This window comes from Tachysurus fulvidraco, chromosome 12, assembly GCF_022655615.1.
Source record: "Tachysurus fulvidraco isolate hzauxx_2018 chromosome 12, HZAU_PFXX_2.0, whole genome shotgun sequence".
Lineage (NCBI taxonomy): Eukaryota > Metazoa > Chordata > Actinopteri > Siluriformes > Bagridae > Tachysurus > Tachysurus fulvidraco.
In genome coordinates, this window is record NC_062529.1 from 21,884,029 (window position 1) to 21,909,028 (window position 25,000).

Here is a 25,000-nt window from a genome sequence, read left to right on the forward strand (position 1 = left end):
TATTTATTAAAGATGCAGGACAACCACCTAGTAATGCATTACAATAGTCCAGTCTAGAGGTCATGGATGCATGAACTAGCTTCTCGGCATCAGAGACAGACAGGATGTTTCTCAGCTTGGCGATATTTCTAATTCTAGAAATATCTAATTTCTAATTGATTTTAAAAGACAAGTTGCTGTCTAATCTAACACCCAGGTCTTTCACTGTCGAGCTAGTAGTAACAGTACATCCATCTACATGGAAGTTGAAGTGTGAGAGCTTCTGTGTACTGGTTTTTGGACCGATAAGTAATATTTCTGTCTTATCAGAGTTTAACAACCTTTAACCAATCATCTCTTTAACACACTCATTTAATGTGGATAGTTTTGCTATTTCATTTGAATATGATGATATATAATTGGTATCGTCAGCATAACTGTTACATTTGGAAGAACAGTTGCATTATTATTACCTTACCAACTCTCCCATTGAATGAATGACGGCCGTAAACAAGCAACAGTGCCCCCTGCTGACCGGAATAGATAAACTAGGTAAAATAACGGACAAACGGGTTTCTTTTACTCTTAAGTCATGTACTTTATTGACAGTACATGATCGTTGTAACCCCCCAAAGCCCCACCCTCGCAACGTCACTGCTTTCAAAGTCACACATTTGCACCTCGTACCCTGATCACTTCAACAGCTGCAAACCTGTTACAAACAACCCTGTAGTTGTTCTCTAAAAAGCTGAAATGCTTTAATTTAATCTTGTGCTTCCTTTTTTAGGCCTCTTAGGTTCCCCAGATCTCCCCACTCATAACGGCTCGTCTGAATCGAACCCGGATCTGAATGGACTTAACGATGTAGTCGGGACAGTGCAAAGCAGCAACCTTTCACACACCCTGTCTCCATTACACGGGTCTTCTCTCTGGACCAACACTCCCACTACATCCGCCAACACTGCAGGTCAGGGCAACACTCCTGCCTTCACCTGCAGCCTTATTACGACTGACCACAGTATTGGTTTGTCCCCTGAAGGACCGTACAGCTGACATACATGCAGATTTCTAACCATTGGCTCCTAAACAGCTTGAAATGGTAGTCAGTGCAAACAAAGATTTAAAGCGACGGTTGTTTCCACCGTCATGTTGTCGTATCACTGGATAACGGTGTAGTTTTGAGTAAAAAACAAGGCATGCTTTTACAGGAAAATAATCATGGATGGTTATAATGGTGTTATGAAGCAGAATTAATGCCTGAGACCTGATAGTTTTAACATAACATTTTCCCAAATTTTCCTCTTTACTCCTAGTAATTTGCAAACCCTAACAGTATTTGGTAATGAACGAATGACACCTCATAATTTTTAATCCATTTTAAGTTCTGTTTAATGATGAGGGACATCCAGGAGCTCTAACGATCACCAGAGGTTTGGAAATATGGATATTTTATATAAACCTTATAACTTTGAAAGTGAAATTGACGTGACTAAGTATGGTGACCCATATTCAGATCCATCCAAAGTGCACACACACACACAGCGTGAACACACACCCGGAGCAGTGGGCAGCCATTTATGTGTGGCACCTGGGGAGCAGTTTGGTGGGTTCGGTGCTTTGCTCTAGAGCACCTCAGTCGTGGTATCACCGGCCCGAGACTCGAACCCACAACCTTAGGGTTAGGAGTCACACTCTCTAACCATTAGGCCACGACTTCCCCGTGATGTTGTGGTTCAGTGTTTAAGGCGCTGGCCTACTGATCGTAAGGTCATGAGTTCAAATCCCAGGTCCACCAAGCTGCCACTGCTCAATTGCACACACTCTCAATTGCTCAGTTGTATAAATTGAAATGAATTGTAAGTCACTCTGGATAAGGTTGTGTGCTAAATGGCAGAAATGTAAATGTTATAGAAAAGGTTTATATGAGTGCAATAGGTTCTGATACGATATCGTTTCAATAGAAATGTTTACATTTTAATGTAAATAAAGAGTGTAATATTACATAATATACTGAATAATTACATCACAAGTCCAATCATGGGTGGAAACTATATATTAATATAATTCAAATATATGGATAAAAAAAAACATCTCTGAGTTGGTGCGCCCTCTAGTGGACCCTTTTCCCCCTTAACTGATTTCTCTAAAATGGTACACACACAATTTTTTTTAATACATTTTTTTTTTAAACATTGATATTTCATTATTTTTATAAGTTGACCTCGGTTTGTAATGTGTGTTATTTTTTTACAAAATAATTGAGGATGTTAAAGCCTATGGCCTTGGGATTATAAAGCATTTGCCTCTCTCTCTCTCTCTCTCTCTCTCTCTCTCTCTCTCTCTCTCTCTCTCTCTCTCTCTCTCTCTCAGGGTTCTCCTCTGTCCTGATGTTGCAGTCTGTCTCTCAGGGTTCACTCAGCAGTCTGCTGCTGTCCGGAGTCAACAGCTACTGCCAGAATTACACACACAGTCCCTCTCTCACACACTCACACACTCACACTCCTTCTCCCCCACCAGGACTGGCACCAATACACAAACCAGTGAGCACAGGGCAACTCAAAACACACGTGAGTATTAGCCTGGAAATGCAGTTTCACTGGCTTCACTTATGTATTTTCGACTTAATGAAAGTGTGTGTGTGTTTGTGTGTGTGTGTGTGTGTGCATGTGTGCGCGCGTTGTAGATGCCTTCTATGTACAGAGGGATTTCATCTGTGTCATTAACTGAATCCATGCTTGGACCCGCCCATTGTGACCCAGCACAGGAAACTAATGGACACAGCCAATCAGAAGCTCTTTCAAACAAATCTAGCTCTGATGAAGGTAAAAATCTCTCTCTCTCACACACACACACACACACACACACACACACACACATATTTCATTTAAATGCATATGGCGGATGTCATTATCCAGAGTGACGTACAGCAGTGCTTTTAAGTCTCTCTCAGAGAATACATTAAGTTACAGAATTAGGATACCATCAATCTATTTTAAATTTTATTATTATTATTATTATTATTATTATTATTATTATTATTAAATATACACATACAACAAGCAGGGAAAACATGATAGTTCAAGCGTTTCAGGAAGTGGTAGATCTTCACCTGTCGTATGAAGATGACTCAGCCAGTGACTCAGCTGTTTGGACATCTCAGAGAAGTAGAAAGAGAGAGAGACATAGACAGACAGACCGACGAAGGAGAGACAGACAGACGGACGGACGAAGGAGAGACAGACGGACGGACGGACGAAGAAGAGACAGACGGACGGGCGAAGGAGAGACAGACGGACGGGCGAAGGAGAGACAGACGGACGGACGAAGGAGAGACAGACGGACGGACGAAGGAGAGACAGACGGACGGACGAAGGAGAGACAGACGGACGGACGAAGGAGAGACAGACAGACAGACCGACGAAGGAGAGACAGACAGACAGACTGACGAAGGAGAGACAGACAGACAGACTGACGAAGGAGAGACAGACAGACAGACTGACGAAGGAGAGACAGACAGACAGACCGACGAAGGAGAGACAGACAGACCGACGAAGGAGAGACAGAACAAAGAGAATAAATGTGTATCATTTTGTTCTTTCTCACAGGCTCTGACACATTTGTTGAAGTGGGCATGCCCAGGAGCCCATCCCACTCAGCCAATGGGAGCGAACTGAAGCAGATGCTGGCTTCCTGTACAGTGTCATCAGGGAAACGGCAGACTGTAGAACTGCTCCAAGGCACCAAGAAGTCACATCTCCGGTAAGACCACAAACCCGAACCCACACCACAATGTAATTATCACTACATTGTTTTTAAATCCAAGCTCTCGATGAGGTCCAGAAGCCATCCTTTCGGGCCCAGGTGTGAAATCTTAAAGAGCAATATAAGAACTTTGCTGTGAGACGCTGAAACAAACCTGTCATTAAGTCACTCGTTAATAATGAGTCGTACGGTGACTCGGTAGTGTTACATGAAGCAGAATGCAGTGCTAGAAGCTGACGTTCAAGCCAGAGATTGTGTCTCATTTTTCATCCTGTTAATCACTCTCGTGTGTGTGTGTGTGTGTGTGTGTGTGTGTGTGTGTGTGTGTGTGTAGATCAGAGTGTCTTTTGTCAGATGCTGAGCCTGACACTGTAGCTGATAAGAGAGCACCAGGCAGCGAGAGAGCAGCAGAGAGGAACAGACTGGTCCCTCATACACAAGTACATTTACATTTACAATGCATTAACTCTGGTTATCTAGGATACAGACTTAAGATACCTGAATAAGTAGGTCTTCAGCCGGTGTGTGAAAATAGCCAGTGACTCAGCTGTCAGGACCTCTAGGGGTAGTTCATTCCACCACCTTGGTGCCAGAACAGAGAAGAGTCTTGTAGTATACTTACCTCTTACCCTGAGAGATGGTGGAACCAGTCGAGCAGTGCTGGTAGATCTGAGGGTGCGAGGTGCAGTGCGAGGAGTGATGAGGGCTTTGGGGTAAGTGGAGGGATCGCAGCAGCGGGGTGGTATGCGAGAACTTGTGCAGGTTGAAAACAATTCATGCGGCTGCATTTTGGATCATTTGCAGAGGACGAATTGCGTCCATAGGTTAGGTAGACCTGCCAGCAGTGAGTTGCAGTAATCCAGTCTAGAAATGACAAGAGACTGAAAATGGCCGAATCTTTCTAATGTTGTACGTGGAGGGAAAAGAACAGATGAGTGTCCGTGGTTACCCCAAGGTTGCAAGCTGTGACTGAATGGAAGATCAGATCTTAATGCTGGGATATTGCAAGATCATGGCCTGGGGGATGAATCACCTGGGATGAACAGCAGTTCAGTTTTGCTGGGATTGAGCTTTAACTGATGAGCAGTCATCCACAATATTTCTGCCAGACATGCTGAGATCTGAACAAAAGCTGTGGTGTCTGAGGGTGGGAAAGAGAAGATAAGCTGTGTATCATCAGCATAGCAGTAGTAAGAAAACATGTGTGAGAAAATAACTTTACCAAGAGAGTGAGTATACAGGGAGAAAAGAAGAGGACAAAGTACTGAGCCCTGTGGGACACCAGTGGCGAGTCTGTGTGGAGCAGATGTCACTCCCCTCCATGTTACCTGATATGAGCATCCTTCCAGGTAGGAAGCAAACCATTCCCACTCTCCCGAGGGTGTACAAGAGAGTCTTGTGGTTGACCGTATCAAACGGATGAGGACAGATGATAGCTTGGCTGATCTAGCAGCATGTAGTTTCTCAAAGACATCCAAAAGGGCTTTCTCTGTTGAATGTGCTGCGTTAAAGGCAATGCGTTCAAGAATTTTTGAAAGAAAAGAGAGACGTGATATCGTTCTGTAGTTACTGATGTCTGATGGATCCAGAGCAGGTTTCTTCAGGATGGGAATAACTCTTGCTCTCTTTAAGGCAGTTGGTACATGACCAGATGTTAGGGGTCCATTGATGATGGTGGTAATGAAGGGCAGAAGGTCTTGTGAGATGGTCTGGAGCATAGTGGAAGGGGGTGGATCCAATGGGCAGGTGTAGGATTGCAAGACCGGATGAGTTGTAAAATCTCTTCTTCTGCTACAGTTGAGAAATGTGACAACCAAGGAGTAGGGAATCCTGACTGTGAGATTCAGTCGGGGCAGAAGTGAAGGTCCGGCAGATTTTCTCATTCTTCTCGTGGTAGAAAGAAGCAAAGTCTTCTGCAGTCAGAGAGGATGAAGAAGGTGGAGCCGGGGGGTTGAGTAGAGAAGAGATGATGATGTGGAGCCTACAAGGGTCGTGCCAAAGCTTCAAGCTTTTCCTTGTAGAAGAAAGTCTTGACCGAAGTCACATCTGAGGAGAAGTTGGCCAGGAGTGTATGATGTGAATCAAGATCTGCATCAAGTTCGTCCACTTTCTCTCCAATGATCTTAGCTCTCTTTGATTGTTGTGCAACACATCTAAAAGCCAAGGAGCAGAACAAGAAGTTTTCTTAGATTTAGTGAACAGAGGGCAGAGAAAGTACATGGTTGAGGAAAGAGAAGAGAGGAAGGTGTCTGTGGCTGAGTCCAAGGTTAGTGAGGAAAAGGACTGAGGATCAGGAAGAAATGAAAGAGTGCCAGAAGCTACAGAAGAGGGGAGACAGTGGAGGTTGAGGGGGTGAGAGGGGGTAAGAGTTAGTTTTAGGTAGGATAGGGAGAGTGACGGTGAAGGTTCTATTAATCACTCTTTTAATAAGCACACCTGATGTAGAGATGTGTGTGTGTGTGTGTGTGTGTGTGTGTGTGTGTGTGTGTGTGTGTGTGTGTGTGTGTGTGTGACTTTTAGGCCTATGACTATGAACAGAAGAAGCTACTCGCCACGAAAGGTCAGTCGAGAGCACACAAACAATTAGTGCTGTCTTACTGGGTGCTGTAGTGAATTTGATTTGATTAGTTTTCATCTCTCTCTCTATACATATGTGTGTGTGTGTGTGTGTGTGTGTGTGTGTGTGTGTGTGTGTGTGTGTGTGTGTGTGTGTGTGGTTCAGCCATGCTGAAGAAGCCAGTTGTGACCGAAGTTCGGACCCCGACCAACACATGGAGCGGACTCGGTTTCTCCAAGTCCATGCCTGCAGACAGCATCAAGCAGCTCCGCAGAGGCAGCCATACACCCTACAAACCCTCAGTTAACACTACGGTATTTATACACACACAAGCTACATTTACATATTTTTTTCTTTTCGATGTATGTTTCTATCAAAACAGTTTACTGTGTACATGCAAACATAGATCACATATCATTGTGTGTGTGTGTCAGGGTACTCTCTCAGCATCATGCACGGGCAACAGGGAGCATCATAGTAACAACGGTGATGGAGAAAGCTGGTGCACCAGAAACGGTAGCTGTGTGATTAACGGTGGTGCAGCAGCACAACACACATTCCCCTCTACCATAAGCTCTTCTGAGCGGAGCAAGAGCAGAAGCGGTGAGTGCATGTTACACACTACACAATATGCTGTGTTCGTTTATGCCATGTTAATTGACCAGTTGGTCATGAAGGTAAAATTGTTGTGCATTTTATGTAAATTTGTGCACCATTAGCAGGACCTGTATAAATCTCACCACTCATTAGTGTGTGTGTGTGTGTGTGTGTGTGTGTGTGTGTGTGTGTGTGTGTGTGTGTGTGTGTGACTTAGCCATGGACCAGTACCTGAGCACCAGTAATTATATGGAGTGCATTTCATTTATGGGCGGCAGTAAGGCGTCATCTCTGAGCTCCTCTCTTAAAGGTACAGACCTGCCTGAGCTTTTCAGCACTCTGGGACTGGGCAAATACACTGATGTCTTCCAGCAGCAGGAGGTGAGCACTAAATATAGGGGACTTAGTGTGGGATTGGGTGTGGGTCTGGGTGTGGGTCTGGGTGTGGGTCTGGGTGTGGGACTGGGTGTGGGTCTGGGTGTGGGACTGGGTGTGGGTCTGGGTGTGGGACTGGGTGTGGGACTGGGTGTGGGTCTGGGTGTGGGACTGGGTGTGGGTCTGGGTGTGGGACTGGGTGTGGGTCTGGGTGTGGGACTGGGTGTGGGACTGGGTGTGGGTCTGGGTGTGGGTCTGGGTGTGGGACTGGGTGTGGGACTGGGTGTGGGACTGGGTGTGGGTCTGGGTGTGGGACTGGGTGTGGGACTGGGTGTGGGTCTGGGTGTGGGACTGGGTGTGGGACTGGGTGTGGGACTGGGTGTGGGACTGGGTGTGGGGATTAGAGGTGTGTGGGGATTAGGTGTGTGGGGTTTGGGTGTGTGTGCTAGTTGTGGGCAGGTGTGGTCGCTAGGTGTGGGGGCTAGGTGTAGGACTAAGTGTTGGATTAGATTAAGTATTAGGTGTGTGAAGATTAGGTATGTGGGCACTAGGAGAGAGAGGTTCACCACCTTCTTTCTCCTGCCTCACCAACCTTTAGCAACTATTCAAACTCTTGCTCATGCTGCATCACAGGGCTGTGTATCACTCTCAGTGGAAAGCTCTGTCTGACCTCTCGCTGGTGCTGGTGATTGACAGGGATAGATTGTGTCTCCCACCCAAGAGCACAAACGCTTTTCTCTTGACCTATTCAGGAGCATTTTAATTGCTTGTTAATGATTGTTTGTGTGTGTGTGTGTGTGTGTGTGTGTGTGTGTGTGTGTGTGTGCGTGCGTGCGCTAGATTGATCTGCAGACGTTTGTCACACTAACGGATCCTGATCTGAAGGAACTGGGAGTCACGACGTTTGGAGCACGTAGGAAAATGCTGCTGGCGATCTCAGGTGAGAAATCTATATAATGTTAATTCGGCCCCATTTAAGTTCCTGGTCCCGTCTTTAATAAGACTAGAAACTAACAAGTGGAACGTGCAGTAATGAACATCACTGAGTTTTGAAAATCGTCACTGAATATCTGCCATTTTTGCAACATTTATAGCATTTAGCTGACGCCCTTATCCAGAGCGACTTACATTTTTATCTCATTTTTATGCAACTGAGCAATTGAGGGTTAAGGGCCTTGCTCAGGGGCCCAGCAGTGGCAGCTTGGTGGACGTAGGAATCGAACTCACAACCTTCCGATTGGTAGCCCAACACCTTAACCACTAGGCTACCACATCCACAAGCAACATTTGCTTGCTCTAGACCAGAAACTGTGTAGTTTTTAACCAGGAGAGTTCCAGAACTTCCTCCAGAGATTCTAGGATCTTTGTGTGCTTTGATTATCAAAGGCCCCATGGAATTAAACACATTCCATCAGGCAGGCACTTATTTCCAGGGATTTCAGAACAGCGTAACAGATATTGCGTCATCGGGTAGGCGTGGCCTATTTGATAATCTAACCCTAACTCTAACCCTAACCCTAGTTTTTAGGTTTTTACTTGTTTTCTAAAATAAATCTACCTGTATGACTGTTTTGTCCTTCGTAGTATGCTGGGTTTTTGTTTTTTTTAAAGAAGGCGTGTTTCCAGGACCTACGGAAACACGCCCACTTTACGTCATGGTAACGAAACCCCTGGAAGTTAGTGAATGCCCATTCCATCACACCTTTTGGATCTTTACAGTAAGAAGTATACAGTGATTCTGCAAGGGTTCTGGAATGTTCTCAAAAGGTTCCACAACTCCCTGTGAAAGTATGTTTACAGTAAAGATCTTTTATTTTAAGCAGTAATCCGTGTCTTCACAAGTTCACAAGAACTTTCTGCAAATCTTGTGGAACGCTTGATGAAATTTGTTTACAAGCCATTCTATGTGTTTTCATCTGAAGAATCCCTTGTGGTAACTTTGTTTAAGCTGAACATCAAAGGCCCGGTGGAATTACACACATTGTATTAGTTCTTTGATCTTTGCTACAAACAGTTTTTTTTCCCACATAGGTTCAGGACTTCAGAACTTCTTTAAACGATTTCAGAACCCAGAATCTTTGTTTACTTTGTTCGCGTATTGAAGCAGTATTTTCGGAATTTTGTGGAATCTTCTGAAGATCAAAGGCCTTGGAGGTATGAACCTCACTCAGTCAGGGCTTTTGAACTTTTGTACAGAATAGCAGTAATGAATGTTTTCACAAGAGGTCCGGGAACTTCTTCAGAAGGTTCTGGAACCCTTGTGGAAACATCGTGTACTTACTATACTGAAGATGAGAGACCTCACCGTGGGGTATGTGGTATTCCAGTGGTTAATGTGTTGTACTATTAATTGGAAGGTTGTGAGTTTGAATCCCATGTCAGCAAAGATGTCACTGCTGAGCCAACTGCTTAACGCCCAGTTGCTCAGCTGTGTAAAGTGAGATAAACTGTAACTGGATAAGGGCGATTGTCAAATGCTTTAAATGTAAACGTAATGAAACGTATTCCATCTCTTGTCTTGCTGACAGAGCTGAATAAGAGCCGGCGGGAGCTTTTCGACCCTTCGAACATCCGCACGTTGTTCCTGGAGGAAGGAGTAAACAGCCGTCTGGCTCGACACTTCCGCGCCGATGTGGCCAGCGTGAGCGGGCGTTGGTGATTTAAAATAAATAAATAAATAAATCACAAGACAGTAAAATCTAATACCTCTGTGGTACTAGTTAATGGTACCTCTACATGGATTACACTACACACCAACTTACTAATGTGGCGATTCTGATCATGTAGAGCAAACCTTTTCATTCTGTACAATCAGGCTGGATAATGTTGAAAGACATAAGGGTCAGTAAGGTCCTTTTTTTTTGCCACAAGTGCCAAAAATTAAAACGTTGACTATCTTCAGAGGCAGTTTGGGGAATGTTGGCTGCTACTTTGTTGCCTTAGAGTGAAAAGTGTATAAAAGGGTCAAACGGTACGTTTAACTTTGGTACTCCTGCCTCCTCTGGCACATTGAAGTATCAGTATTAAGCACTTTAAGTTAGCTTTACGCGTGTATGTGCGCACGTGCACTTACTAGTCGTCAGTGTTCGTAGTTCAAAGGTCACAGTTTATGTTTGAGGCCTTGTTGTTTTGCTCATATTGATGTTATTCATTGCTATAAGGCTGCACTATAAGGCTCCAGTGTATATTTAATTTGATTTTTGCTTTTTTTTTAAATTTTGTATTGTAAATATTTTTATTTTGTATACATTACATTTTCTTTGAGAAGCATTAATTTACATTTTTTATTGTCCTCTGGTTTTAGTTAGAAGGTCATTTGTGGATTTATTAATTTTTTTTCCCCCAATATGCCTCCAGATTTTCCAGGAAAAAAAAAAACAATAATCATTTTACAGAGAGATGTTCGAGAATATATTAATGATGATTTTTTTCTCTCTCTCTCTCTCTCCATTCCACGTTATTGTCACTTTGGGACATGTTCATTTCTCTAGATGCCTGCCTACCCGTAATATACATTTATTTTTGGCTTCGGAGTGAAGGTTAAAGATTACAGGAAGTCTCGCTGTGTCCTAAACCACATCCGCACCATCATTCTGTGTGTCTTTTCTTCTAGACTTTATTTTAAACAAACCTCACATATAAAATCATTTCTATATGCAGCTGTGGATTAAAATCGTGTATAGTGTAGGATAAATGATGGTGAAATGTATTTGAAGTTAATTAAAATGAGGCTGTTTTTGTATTGTTTAGTTTTGATTATGTGTATGGCTGGTCATCCATTATTTTAGTAGTTTGTTTGTTTGTTTTTTTACTTTGAATATTTCCCTATTTTTATAAGTTGACCTCGGTTTGTTGTGTGTGTTTTATTTTTTACAAAATAATTGAGGTTAAAGCCTTGTAGCCTCGGGATTACAAAGTGTATGCTCTCTCTCTCTCTGTCTCTCTCTATTTCCCCTTTGAGACATATTGCTTTAACATCATCCATAAATGTTTCCACTTTGAAAACGTTTGCTAGCTTGTTCTCATGACAGATCTGATTGTATCAACAGGTTTTTTTTGTTTGTTTTATACACATCTGGTTTTAGGTCAAACTTTCCAGATGTTCAACACAAGGGACCCAAAGTTTTGCTAAGCAGCTCATTAGCATGTTTTATTTATTTTTTTTATTTTTTAATAAGAGCTCTTGTTAGGGTGTTGATATTAAATATTCAGATGACACGTGAGAGTTACAGAGAGATGAACTCCGCCACACAGGACGCATTAATCATTTACAGGAAGTTCTTTACTGCATGATTGGTTGAACCATGCTTTCTTGGGTGGACTTTGCTCTCCAGAGTGTTTGATATGAAGAAACGGTGATTGGTGGTGATTTAAGGAATTTATCAATATTCCTAAAGTGTTAAAGCAATAATTCTTCAAAGGTGTTTAAGTTGATGGAGTGGACATTTTTAATTTAGGTTCTTTCTTTTTTTTTTTTGATGGTCCAAAGAGTCGTACAGGAGAATGTTCAGTACTTACAAGAATCAGACCAGAGTCATGACTGACTCACTTAAAGTTCCACAGGTTCTGTTTTTTAGCACAGTAAGAAGCATGCGGAAGTGATGCCTGTGCTGCAGACAGATCAGCTCCTGGTCACATCCTAATAAAAAAGAATCAGAATGTTCAGAAGAAGTTCCATTGTGGTTTGGTTACCAGAATTAAAATAAACATATGCAAGCAAAGTTTTCAGAATGAATATCTGAGTGTTTATAAATGTATCACCTTGACAGCATTGACATTAGTCTAATGAAAGAATTTCATATCAAAGTGCAATAATTTAATATGCTTAAATTCTTAGGACAGAAGACAAGAATAAAATATAAACAATTTATAAAAAATATTAATTGTTTTTATTTATTATAATTAAATTACTATGGTAAAAAGATAAAATATTGGTTGTCCTAATTTTTCATATATAACAGCAAAATAATTATTTGACAGTTAGTAGATCATCTTTAATGAATCCTACTTTATTCATATTATACAAATATTTTGGATTTAAATTGTATTATAAAAATTTAGAGTTAAAATGAAGTATTTCTATGTTTTGTTATATCTTATTATTAATTTACTACAAATGCATACATTGTCATTTATATTATAGTTGGGATATTAAATATATTGTTATATTTAAATGAGCTAATTATTTATTGCATACAATATTTATGTATGCTACACACCTATAGCCTCATAATATGTGATTGATTTTAGTCAAATTAGGATATAATAACGTGTGTGTGTGTGTGTGTGTGTGTGTGTGTGTGTGTGTGTGTGTGTGTGTGTGTGTGTGTGTGTGTGTGTACACACACGTCAGATTTTCAGTGTTTCTAAACTGTTCCGGTTTTAGCAGGAAGTTGTGCTGAGTAGTGATGTGATGCACCGCTCCCACACCAAATAAGGACATGAGCGCCAGTGGCTATGACATCAGCAGTAAAGTGGAGGATGGGGTGTGTGTGTGTGTGTGTGTGTGTGTGTGTGTGTGTGTGTGTGTGTGTGTGTGTGTGTGTGTGTGTGTGTGTGTGTGTGTGTGTGTGTGTGTGTGATGCTGTAGGAGAGGCAACTCTAAAAAAAAATCTGGTTTGTATTCTTTAGTACTTCAGTATAAATGCTGGTATTTTTAATAATTGCCATGAAACCTTTAAAAAGAACATTGACTGTAACCTTACTGCCAAATGCTGTAATTGTAATTCATAATTAATTACAATTAATTATGATTAATTGTATAATAAGTGGGGGGCACCATTCCATTAGATGTTGGAGCGTGGCTGTGTGGATTTTTGTTTGTTTAGCTACAAGAGCATTAGTAAAATCTCAAAGGTGTTCAGTGGGGTTGAGTCAGAGTCAGGTATGAGTTGAGTTCTTCCACTCCAACCTTAAAACACTGTGGGGCTTTGTGCACAGGAGCATCGTCATGCTGGAACAGTTACCAGTCTGAGGAAGAACCACATCTAGGTGTGATGTATGGGGAGCACATACTTTTTTTTCTATATAGCGTATATCTACAGTTATACGATAAGCAGTAGGTTAGCTGGTTTGTATCAATCTAATTAAACCTAACTACCGGTGTTGCTGAAGTGGTGCCTTTAGTGTCCCTAAAAAAATTAATTGAAAGCACTGGAAAGACTTTAAAGGCCTCTGCTGCACCTTTAAAGCTTTAATTGAGCTTTAAAGCTTTAATTAAGTGAAAGCTAATCAAAGATGCACCTCATGCACCTCATTTCCAGATACAAGGTGTGACGTTGACGGTTTGACCCCAAGCTGCAAGGAAGGATACATTTCTTTCTGATGGTGTATTATTTATTTATTTATTTATTTATTTATTTATTTATTTATTTATTTATTTTTAATTAATCTGTAGTTAGTACGAATATCTAGAAAATCACACAACGCATTGCTAAACAAACAAACAAGCAAGAAATCGGCGTAGTAGTAGCACACACGTGTTCAACACGCTTGAATGTAGCGTGGCTGTGTGTTATTTGAAATAATAGTGGAAGTCTATTAGAATGCAAATGTGTGTATGCGTGTGTGCAAGGGGTGATCATGTGCAAGTGACCTGCGCATTGCTTGATTTCGTGTGTGCTGTGTGTTAAAGGTGGTGACGTAGAGAGAGAGAGAGAGAGAGAGAGAGGGAGAGAGAGAGAGAGAGAGAGAGAGAGAGAGAAAATTTCTCCCTCTTGGTCACTCCCTGTATCGGCAGAAAACCCCGTACCAACCCCCGCACACACACACTCACACACACACCCCTAAGACAGCACTGCAATCCGGACACAGATCTAAGCGGATCGTCATGGCGGTGCCTGGCCCGCTGAGCCCGCGCGAGGGCACGGTGACCAAGAACCTGAGCCTGGAGTCACTACAGCTATGCGAGAGAGACGGTAAGGAGCGCGCGTGCAGAAACGCATCATCCTGCACTCTTGCACCAGCAACGTCCTTTTAGTCCGAGTCATCACCCAAGCCGTAAATTTCTCTTTTTCTCTCTCCCTTGCTGCTTTTTTATTTAAATGCATGACACGTGTGCCGTGTCATCGCGCGTGCGTTACGTCTACTTTGCAATAACCTGTGATTTGCTTATAGATCACCGACAGACCATCAAGGACACATGCGTTATTATTATTATTATTATTATTATTATTATTATTATTATTATTATTATTATTATGTTACAGCCATCTATACATTGTTGTCACTGGATTTTTGTTTGCTTTTGTTTTGCCTTCTAAGAGAAAGATCACAACCAGAAATCTGTGCAGCATGTTTCAGCACCATGGACACGGCTTGCGCTCGCGCTCGCACTCGCGATCGCGCTGCCGCCACTGCTGCTAGACTGGGCGTTTTTTCCCCCATCATCATCATCATCATCATCATCATCATCATGGGTCATTTGCAGACATTCGTACTAAAAGACAACCGTCACGTGCATGTAGTAGTCCGCAAATGATGCGTTATATAGTAAACTGGGTGTGATGCATGATGCTGCACCCTATGTGAGGACCCTGTGCTTTAAATCTAGCTGTGTCCGTCACCTTGCATGCATTTACTGCAACAATGCAGTCAGTAGAAGATCAGGCAGTGTATGTGCTTGTGCGGGAACGAGTAGGTCCACCATGGTTTAAATTATCGGGTGTCTGAACCAGAAGTCTAGAACCAATTAAATTAAAATCACATATTCCTTTTTTATTCATTTTATATATATATATATACATTCCCCACAACATTCCTGTTCACTTTTGTAATTTTACCAAATCCACTAAAACAAGGTATTAATTGATTTATTGTTCTTATTGTGGATTCTCAAATCTGATTGGTTAGAAGCCGTTGACTCGTTTTCTAGATCAGGAGCTTTGACGGTGGTGACTGTAATATGCTAATATGTTATCGTTCTTATCGTTGCCAACAATTGACTCGGACCTGTAATGCAAAACGAGCTTTGAAATAATAACCAAATGATCAATTCATTAATTTAACAAAGGAACGCACATCGATATGGCAACGTTTTCTGTACGAAGACACTTATTTAAAATGTTTGGAAGGAGTCTCCATCAACAGTGAGTTCTGAGCCACGTAAGTCTACATGTAATGCTTTGTCATGACAGGCTGCTTTATGCCAGAGTCTGGTGAGGGAAAGAATCTTTATAGCTGATATAATGTAAGTGATAACAGGAAAAAACCTCACTGCAAAATATGTAAATAAATAAATAAAATATGTTTCTCAGCAAAATTCGATTTTGCTGCTTTGCTAAACTCTAAGCACGTTTGTAATGATTAGCTTGAATGATGTAGAGTGATCATGATCAATTCCTGTAGTATGAATGTAAAGCAGAGGATGTTGGTGCTGAGGGGAAATACAGTAAATGTCTACAGTGTTACGTTTAGGCATGGTAGAATAGCACAGCATTTATTTTGGTACAAAAGAGATCAAAAAAGGCTAACAATGTATGTGATGTGTGTGATGAGTGTGATGAGTGTGATGAGTGTGATGAGTGTGATGAGTGTGATATGTGTGATGAGTGTGATATGTGTGATATGTGTGATGAGTGTGATGTGTGTGATGTGTGTGATGAGTGTGATGAGTGTGATGAGTGTGATATATGTGATGAGTGTGATGAGTGTGATGTGTGTGATGTGTGTGATGTGTGTGATGTGCGTGATGAGTGAGTAATTGTGATAAGTATAACAAAGCAATTCATATGTTTTATTGAATTGTTTTCTGCGCATTACTACAGAATTCTTTTGAAATCCACCAGCTTTCTTTTGAAACGCTCGCTTGGCTTTCCTGTCTGTTGTAGGCTACTGATTTGGAAGGATCCAATCATTCGTCGTGATATTTTTCAAAAATCAGGCAGAAATCCATATATATATATATATATACTATATAGTTATATATTCTGTTTTATGTGGTCTTGTTCTGGTTTTGTTGTTCGATGCTAATACCTGATCAGGTTTCACTGATCACACGGTCATTGATCCTGAAAGAAAAGAAAAAAAGAGTGGTGATGTTACAGGTACGTTTCCATGGTTACAGTAACATTTCTGACTTGCAAGTGCGTGTAGAGATTTGGTATTTCTTTGAAGTCGGATTTATGTTTTTCTAAAAGAGCTTATAGTAAGTTAATAAATAAAGGTTTATACTGAATAATAATAATAATAATAATAATAATAATAATAATAAATTCTCTAGATTAGTCACACTGATTCTCCTTCATCCTGTATATGATGTAGATGATACTCCAGATCTCCCTCCAGAATGGTTCATTTTGGCAGCAAGAAACTTTTTGTTGTCATGTAGACCACTAGTTGCTCAACCCACTGATATAAACATTATCACTATGGGAACCAGTAGTAGGAACCTCTATTGGCATTGATGACATCACTGTAAGTGTGAACATAGCATCGATCATGTGAGCGACGTTTTTTTCAGAACCCTGGAGGTAACCATGACGACTATCCACCGTAGCTCAGCATCTTTTCTCTCTTCACAATCTGAATCCAAATACAACAATTTCCAAATGGTTATCAGGTGGGATTAAGTCATGGTTGCCATGCCAATGCGTTACCATGGATACATAAAAGCATGCACGCGCTTTCCAGGAAATCTTCAAGAATTTTATTAATAAATGAGTATGAAAAGCTCCTGGAATTGTACAGCATCTACCAGACAGGTTTTAGAAGTATGCCAGTACACCAGACGGACAGCAAAGTAACAATCTGGGAACATGGCTGAGAGTTCAGCAGCTAAATGGAGGCTTCCGGGAAAACATCCTTCTAAACATGTCGAGGGTCTTTAATTATTTAGACAGAGAGAGTAACAAAGCCAATGATTCAGCATAAATCTGTTCATCTTCCGTGACTAAAATAATGCTAAGCTTTAAAAGCTTAGTGACAAATCAGTTTACAAACCACTAATGTGGATATGTAGAAGACCTCCATGTTTTTTTTTTTACGGACGTTAACCATAATACCTCCTGTGCTGAAAAAAAGACTAAATCCAGATCCGTGGCTGATCTTATTTAGGAAAAAAGGAAGGAATTATAAAATATCTTTGACAATACACTTGGAAATCTGAGCAGAATTTGAAAATGGTGAAAGGATCCAAGAGTGTTGAAAGAAAGACAGAGAAGAGTGACAAGTGAAAAGGTTTATACTGTATGTGAGGTGTTCCAGATGTGTGTATGTGAACACTCTGGTTTGCTCATAGCTTTGACATGGCATTGCAGTGCAGGTTGAGATTTGACTGAGGATTAGATTTAAGCTAGATTATTTTCAAAGGTTTTTGTTGTACTGTTGAATGTGTGTTGCATTAGGATTGATCAAAGAAGACAAAGGAAAGTGTTTGTGCAGCGTTCTTGGGGCTGCTGATAAGAAGGTCATGAATTCACCATTGCTGAGCCCTTGAGCAAGGTCCTTACTTAACCCTGGAAGAGCTCAGTGTATCTCGTCTCAAACGTTAGTCTCTTTGGATAAATGTTAAAGTGACTATCATACCCATCTCATGACTGTATATCCACCAGCATATCAACGCCTCTCATGATCTCCGTGACTTGACTGTGGGTGCCAGATGTGCCGGTTTGAGTATTTTATAAACTGATCTCCTTGTAGAGCTGATCTCCTGGGATTTTCACATAAAGCAGTCTTTATTTTTCCACATAAAGTTTACACAGAATGGTACAAAACTATCACCTTGTTCATGAAAGAGGTCAGAGGAAGATGAGAAGAGCTGCCAGGCTCTGGATCGGAAGGTCAAGGTTCAAGCCCCAGCTTGGCACCTGAGCAAGGCAATTGAGCTAAACCCTCCCTGCTCCGCCCTCCTGCTCCCTGACCCCCAACCTCCTCAGTTGGGATATGTGAAGAAAAGAATTCCACTGTGCTGTAATGTATATGTGGCAAAAATAAAGGCTTCTATTCACTCTTTACAACCGTGTCAGGAGAAAAATATCTCACAACAGTATGAACAAAACATTAAACCTTGAGCTGGATGAGCAGAAGAACACATCTGGATTCACTCCTTTCAGCCAAGAACAGGAATCTTAGGCCGTCATGAGCACAGACTCACCCACACTGTTCAGTTTTTTCCACTCACACTCACTCAATGTTTTTTATTGTTTATACCCGTCTATGTAAAATTCAGACACTGTTGTGTGTGAAAATACCAGAGCAGTTTCGGAAATCCTTAAACCCGCACATTAGGCATGACGAACTATGCCACGGTTAAAGTCATGGTTTAAGAGATCATTTTCTTTAGTCTGATGTTTGATGTGAGCTTTAACCGAAGCTCCGTTACGTAAATCTATGAGCTATGTGAGTTTCTGCGTTGTGCTGATAGCGCATGATTGGCTGACAGGATGACTAGTGTTCCTAATAAAGTGGAAAGAGGGTATATTTGTATATTTCTCTGTATCTGTATATTATAATGATCAGGTTTGATCACATGTTGTTTAGAGGCTATGAAAAACAGCTTGACTTTCCTCTCAGTCTTCATTAAATCATGGCGATGGAAGGATAACATTCACACATGTCTATCAGGTTCACTTCTATTTGCATTCCATGACACACACACTGTTATTTTTCCATCTGTTATATACAAGGTGTAATGAAATAACCAGGGGATGAATACAAGGGCAGGGCGTCAATCCTGGTGTATACATCCTGTATGTAAAATCGAGTTATATTTATAGCGCCGTTTGCTGACGTATCGACTCAGGATGGAAACTATATATAGGGTCATGACAGAAGGTTGAGGAACTCGAGGTAGGAGAGGATCGGCTTTCTGAATCTGTTCTAATCTGAGAGATCGTGGTGGGTCGATCGATAGGGAAATGCTCGTGCTTTCAATTATGCCTTTTTCTTGGTATTGATAGAAGAAGATGGATTCTGTGTGCACGATTTTATGCAACATGAAATGAAATGCGAAAAATTATCCATTTCTCTGTCTGTCTGTCTGTCTGTCTGTCTGTCTGTCTGTCTGTCTGTCTGTCTGTCTGTCTGTCTGCATTCTCTAATTAACCCCGATAAGGGAACGATACTGAACTGTTTCACATTATCCATGAGACCAGCATTTCTGCATTATAGATTATATTCTGCATTATTCTATATTATATATATATATATATATATATATATATATATATATATATATATATATATATATATATAAACACATACAGTGGCAAGAAAAAGTTGGGGGTTCGATTCCCGCTTCCGCCTTGTGTGTGTGAAGTTTGCATGTTCTCCCCGTGCCTCGGGGGTTTCCTCCGGGTACTCCGGTTTCCTCCCCCGGTCCAAAGACATGCATGATAGGTTGATTGGCATCTCTGGAAAATTGTCCGTAGTGTGTGAGTGTGTGAGTGAATGAGAGTGTGTGTGTGCCCTGTGATGGGTTGGCACTCCGTCCAGGGTGTATCCTGCCTCGATGCCCGATGACACCTGAGATAGGCACAGGCTCCCCGTAACCCGAGGTAGTTTGGATAAGCGGTAGAAAATGAATTAATGAATGATCTTCATCTAAGTCCAGGGTACTGACAAACATAATATGTCTAACAATAATTACACAAACAAAATTCTGATCTTTCATGTCCTTATTGAACACACTCAATCAACATTCAAAAAAAGGAATTTTAGCCTATTCTTCCTGGCAGAATCAAGTCAATCCATAGAATCTTTATAGGGTTGAGGTCTGGGCTCTGACTTGGCCACTCCAAAAGGTGGATTTTGTTTTTCTGAAGCCATTCTGTTGTGGACTTGCTCTGGTGTTTTGGGTCATCTCAATGATTGCAAGCTGGCCAGGCCCTGATGCAGCAAAGCAGCCCCAAATCCTGATGTTTCCTCCACCGTACCTTACACTCGGGATGATGTTTTCATGATGATATGCCGTGCCATTTTTCCAATACCGTTGTGGAGTGTCAATGTGCTCGTTTGGAAACTTCAGGCATGCAGCAATGTTCTTTTTAGTAAGCAGTGGCTTCCTTCGTGGTGTCCTGCCATGGATCCCCTGCTTGTTCAGTGTTTTACATATCGTAGACTAATGAACAGAGATGTTAGCAAGTTCAACTGGTGGGGCAGTGGTGGCGCAACTGGAGGGGCAGTGGTGGCGCAACTGGTCAAGGCTCTGGGTTGTTGATCGGAGGATCGAAGAATCGGGGTTCAAGGCCAAGCTGCCACTGTTGGGCCCTTGAGCAAGGCCCTCAACCCTCCCTGCTCCAGGGGTGCTGTATCATAGCTGCCCCTGCACTCTGACCACAACCTCCTCAGTTGGGGTATGTGAAGAAAAGAATTCCACTGTGCTGTAATGTATATGTGGCGATAAAAAAGGCTTCTATGCCCCCCTTTCTATATATATATATACAAGAAAATCTGAGAAACCAGAATTTCATCGATCACAGTAATGATCATCAATTAAAAACAAATGAATTTGAATCACTTTTTATTTATATATGTGTTTTGTATGTATTTGAACTTAAGTCAGCGCTAAATCATGTAGACTCTAGATAGATAGATAGGTCCTAGAGGGAGAAAGACTGAGATGGAGTCTTTGTGTGTCTTTGTGTGACTTGTTGCCTCCAGGTTGAATAAAATTCTGAATGATTATTAATTAACTTGTCATTTTGGATTTGTTTGTTTGGACATATTTTCTGTTCCAGTCACTATGAAGCTCTGCTGCATCCTCCTCACTGTCTGTGTCAAATTGTCAGAAACACACACACACACACACACACACACACACACACACACACACACACACACACACACACACACACATGTACCATACACACACACACACACAAACATGCATACACACGTATATACACATACACACACATACACACACTCACACAAACATACACACACACTCTCACACACCTACATGCGCGCGCACACACACACACACACACACACACACACACACACACACACACACACACACACACATGCATACACACATATACACACACACTCTCACACAAACGTACACACACACTCTCATAAACACACATGTACATACACACACACATGCATACACACATACACACACACACACACACTCTCACATAAATGTACACACACATACACGCACAATTCGCCTTCATTAGATTTAAAATAGTTTAAACAAATCGATATTGTGCCTATTTCTAGTTTTTTTGTTGTTGTTGTTTTTTTGCTTTACTTGATTAAATCATTTATTGATAGGGAAGCAGAGCAACTAGGAGTAAATACGTAACTAAGTAGTTGTAATGGTTATGTATTTCTTAAGGTCAGAGTGTCAGTGCGAGGGTATGGAATGAAGTGAATATATAAACTGTTTGTCTTTGTGTCAGCTGACTGTTGATGATTTTAAGAGTTTAATAAAACCCAACTGGAACTAATCCTGTGTTTTAGCCTTTAATATAACACTGTGTTTATGAGGAAAAGTACACATCGTCACCTTAAGCAAGATCAGATCAGTTCTGCCTTCTTGACTTTTCTTGTCACATACGTGTCCACAAACGTTTGCCCATATACACTATCCCTGTGTGCAAAGAACTTAGTGCATATAAGCTTGCATCATAGCATGAGTTTTCACTTTGTATTTATGTCTGCAATGATCAAGTAGATTCTGCTGAGAGGAAATGGACGCTAAATGCAGTATTGGAACACAGCCATGGTTGTGCCTTGCTGCTCCCAGTGCGTCTTTGATTGATGCTGTGTCCTTGAGAAACTTTATTTTTTTAATTCTAAAGTGGCCACATTGACATTTACAGCATCCTGAAACGAAATCACTCCGGAAATCAGTCCATTCTATTTGTTCCGTCTGTCACGATGACCTCAGGAAAGAGCTCGAGTGGTGAAAAAGAATCTCTCCTCATTCAAACTTGTCAAATCCACTAACTGCATCATTTCCCTTTACAGTGAGGAGGAATTCGAGGAGGAAAGAAGTTGTAAACATAAAATCTAACATGATTATAAAGACAAAGCAAAAAGCATGACTGAGAATTTCTGTGTTTTACTAACAGACCGTCTAAAGCCCAGATCCATCTGTTGCTGTGGAGGCCATGCTAATGTTATGCTAATGCTAGCACGATGACTCATTGTGTTCTGTTTTGCTTTATGAGGCCAGTGAAGTGTTTTTATCTGTCAAGAGCTCGTTTACATCAGAATTAATCAGTGAAAGTGGACAGATAGATAGATAGAGTTAGTGAGAGACAACGGATGTCTCTATCTATCTATCTATCTATCTATCTATCTATCTATCTATCTATCTATCTATCTATCTATCTATCTATCTATCTATCTATCTATCTATCTCATCCTCCCAGCCATCTATCTATCTATCTATCTATCTATCTATCTATCTATCTATCTATCTATCTATCTATCTATCTATCTATCTATCTATCTATCTATCTATCTATCTGTCTGTCTGTCTGTCTGTCTGTCTGACTGTCTGTCTGTCTGTCTGTCTGTCTGTCTGTCTGTCTGTCTGTCTGACTGTCTGTCTGTCTGATATGTCCTGATAACTGGCTGTTAAACAAAGAAGAGGTCAGGAGTGATGTAACAGGTAAAATAAATATTTAAATGATTGTATATTCCTCAATTCATCCTAACTGTACATTTTAGAACAGGAGAGAAATTGAGTTTCTTTCTTTCTTTCAATCTACCTGTCTGTCTATCTGTCTGTCTACCTGTCTGTCTATCTGTCTGTCTACCTGTCTGTCTGTCTGTCTGTCTATCTGTCTGTTCTTTCTTTCTTTCTTTCTTTCTTTCTTTCTTTCTTTCTTTCTTTCTTTCTTTCTTTCTTTCTTTCTTTCTTTCTTTCTTTCTTTCCCAGTATTGTTGCCAGTAAAATGGAACAATGGACATTGTTGAATGAGTTAAAATGTGAAGGACATTTTTATCTCTGTCTCTGTTGGATGTTGTTTTGAGGATCAGATACTGCTTTTCATTAAATGTCTAAATGCAAAAGTGTGTGAGTGATTGTGTGTGTGTGTGTGTGTGTGTGTGTGTGTGTGTGTGTGTGTGTGTGTGTGTGTGTGTGTGTGTTTGTCTGCAGATAGCATGTAATTCAGTATAACAGGGTCACGCATACCTCAGCTTATAACCTCTTATCATCTGGCTGTTTCATTAACACATCGAACTCTACAGCTACACATCAACAATTACGTCCACACATCTACTTCTTCAGCTACACATCGACATCTCCATCTCCATCTCCATCCACATCGCCATCCACACATCCAGAGTTACACATCAACATCAACACATCCACATCTACATATTTACAGTACACATCAATATCCACATCCACACATCCATATTTACATCTCTACACATAAATATCTCCATCTCTACACCTCCACAACTATACAATTCAATTCATACAGTATGTATAATTTGGACATTGTCACAAAGCAGCTTTACAGAACATAAGAAACATAACACAAAAATTCCTCCATCTACATCCATGTACACGTTACAGACGTACTCCTTGTCATCCTCTTTTACACAAGATACCTGTAATCTTGTAATAAAGCGCTCTTTCATTAAACACCGGTAGAAAATCTGGCATTAAGGATGAACATTTCATCAGACATTTTCCAGAATTTTCAGTGATGTCTCGAGACACTGTGTCACCGTTTCCCCTGAGAACTGTGTATTTAATCAGCTTGGCAAGTTGCCATGGAAACTACTGTACGTGTGTACACGTGTGTGTGTGTGTGTGTGTGTGTGTGTGTGTGTGTGTGAGAGAGAGAGAGAGAGAGAAAGAGAGAGGAGGAGGAGGAGAGTGCAGCAAGTGGTGTGCTTTGAGAAAGATGTTTCTTTTGTTTGAGGGTTTAGCCGTGTAAATCACCGCCGTGCTCTGTGTTCTTATTTTTAACTCGTACATAAAGCACACTTTCATTTCTTGCGCCGTAAACCTGCGACAGCATTATTTTCCCTCCCATCATTGCAAAAACTTCCAAATGTGTTGCTGGCGACTCTGGGCTCCTGTAGCGTCTTTGAGATTGAGACTTATCTCGTCTTTGAGATTGAGACTTATCCATCTATATCATCCATGACACAATACAAAAAAATATATATACAAAATACAAATACAAACACAACTTTGTCCCAAAGAAGTGTCATTCACAAAAATGTTAAATAAATATCAACATTTAGAAATTTTTCTTTGTAAAATTACGTGTTTTTGATTTTTTTTTTTTGCTTATTTGTTTTGCAAAGCTCTGAAACTAGAGACTCCTTTAATGAATGCCAATTAAATGTCTCCTTACATTTAAATAAAATTAAATATTTCATGAATAAAATAAATAAAATTAAATGTCAATTTTAATGTCTCCTTATATTTAAATAAAATTAAATATTTCAATCGAATAAAATAAACAAAATTAAATATGTCAATTAAATGTATTCCTTACATTTAAATAAAAATATTTATTTATTTATTTATTTTTTAGACAGACTCACTGAACTGAACATATTTATATAAACCTGTGATTAAGGTTACAGGCAGAACTACTCCGACAGAACTGAATGATAAATCCCAGGTTTAGATTAACACACATTATTGTTCCCATGGTAACAGCTCCTACAGGGACGTGTGAAAGTTTGTGTAAGGTGATGTTTACGTGATGTTTATGGATGGAGTCTCCAGTGCCAGTGGTCTGTATACATCTTTAAAAGGACAGTTTCTTTGTAACATGATAGTTTTTTTTTCCTTTT

At 40.7% G+C, this 25,000-nt stretch overlaps 2 protein-coding genes across 4 annotated transcripts in view; both read left to right on the top strand.

Moving 5' to 3' along the window:
* Positions 1 to 11,991, top strand: part of bicc1a (BicC family RNA binding protein 1a) — a 50,192-nt gene extending 38,201 nt beyond the window's left edge. For all 3 annotated transcript variants that reach the window (XM_047821764.1, XM_047821765.1, XM_047821766.1), the window contains exons 11-21: positions 767 to 946; positions 2,350 to 2,546; positions 2,663 to 2,801; positions 3,585 to 3,738; positions 4,076 to 4,181; positions 6,262 to 6,301; positions 6,464 to 6,612; positions 6,733 to 6,901; positions 7,113 to 7,276; positions 8,111 to 8,210; positions 9,799 to 11,991. In XM_047821764.1, coding sequence (XP_047677720.1) covers positions 767 to 946; positions 2,350 to 2,546; positions 2,663 to 2,801; positions 3,585 to 3,738; positions 4,076 to 4,181; positions 6,262 to 6,301; positions 6,464 to 6,612; positions 6,733 to 6,901; positions 7,113 to 7,276; positions 8,111 to 8,210; positions 9,799 to 9,929 — 1,529 coding nt within the window. In that variant the 3' untranslated portion in view covers positions 9,930 to 11,991. The remainder of the gene's footprint in view (positions 1 to 766; positions 947 to 2,349; positions 2,547 to 2,662; positions 2,802 to 3,584; positions 3,739 to 4,075; positions 4,182 to 6,261; positions 6,302 to 6,463; positions 6,613 to 6,732; positions 6,902 to 7,112; positions 7,277 to 8,110; positions 8,211 to 9,798) is intronic.
* Positions 11,992 to 13,968: 1,977 nt separating this feature from the next.
* phyhipla (phytanoyl-CoA 2-hydroxylase interacting protein-like a) overlaps positions 13,969 to 25,000 on the top strand; it is a 21,301-nt gene continuing 10,269 nt past the window's right edge. The window contains exon 1 of the mRNA XM_027143086.2: positions 13,969 to 14,187. Coding sequence (XP_026998887.1) covers positions 14,100 to 14,187 — 88 coding nt within the window. The 5' untranslated portion in view covers positions 13,969 to 14,099. The remainder of the gene's footprint in view (positions 14,188 to 25,000) is intronic.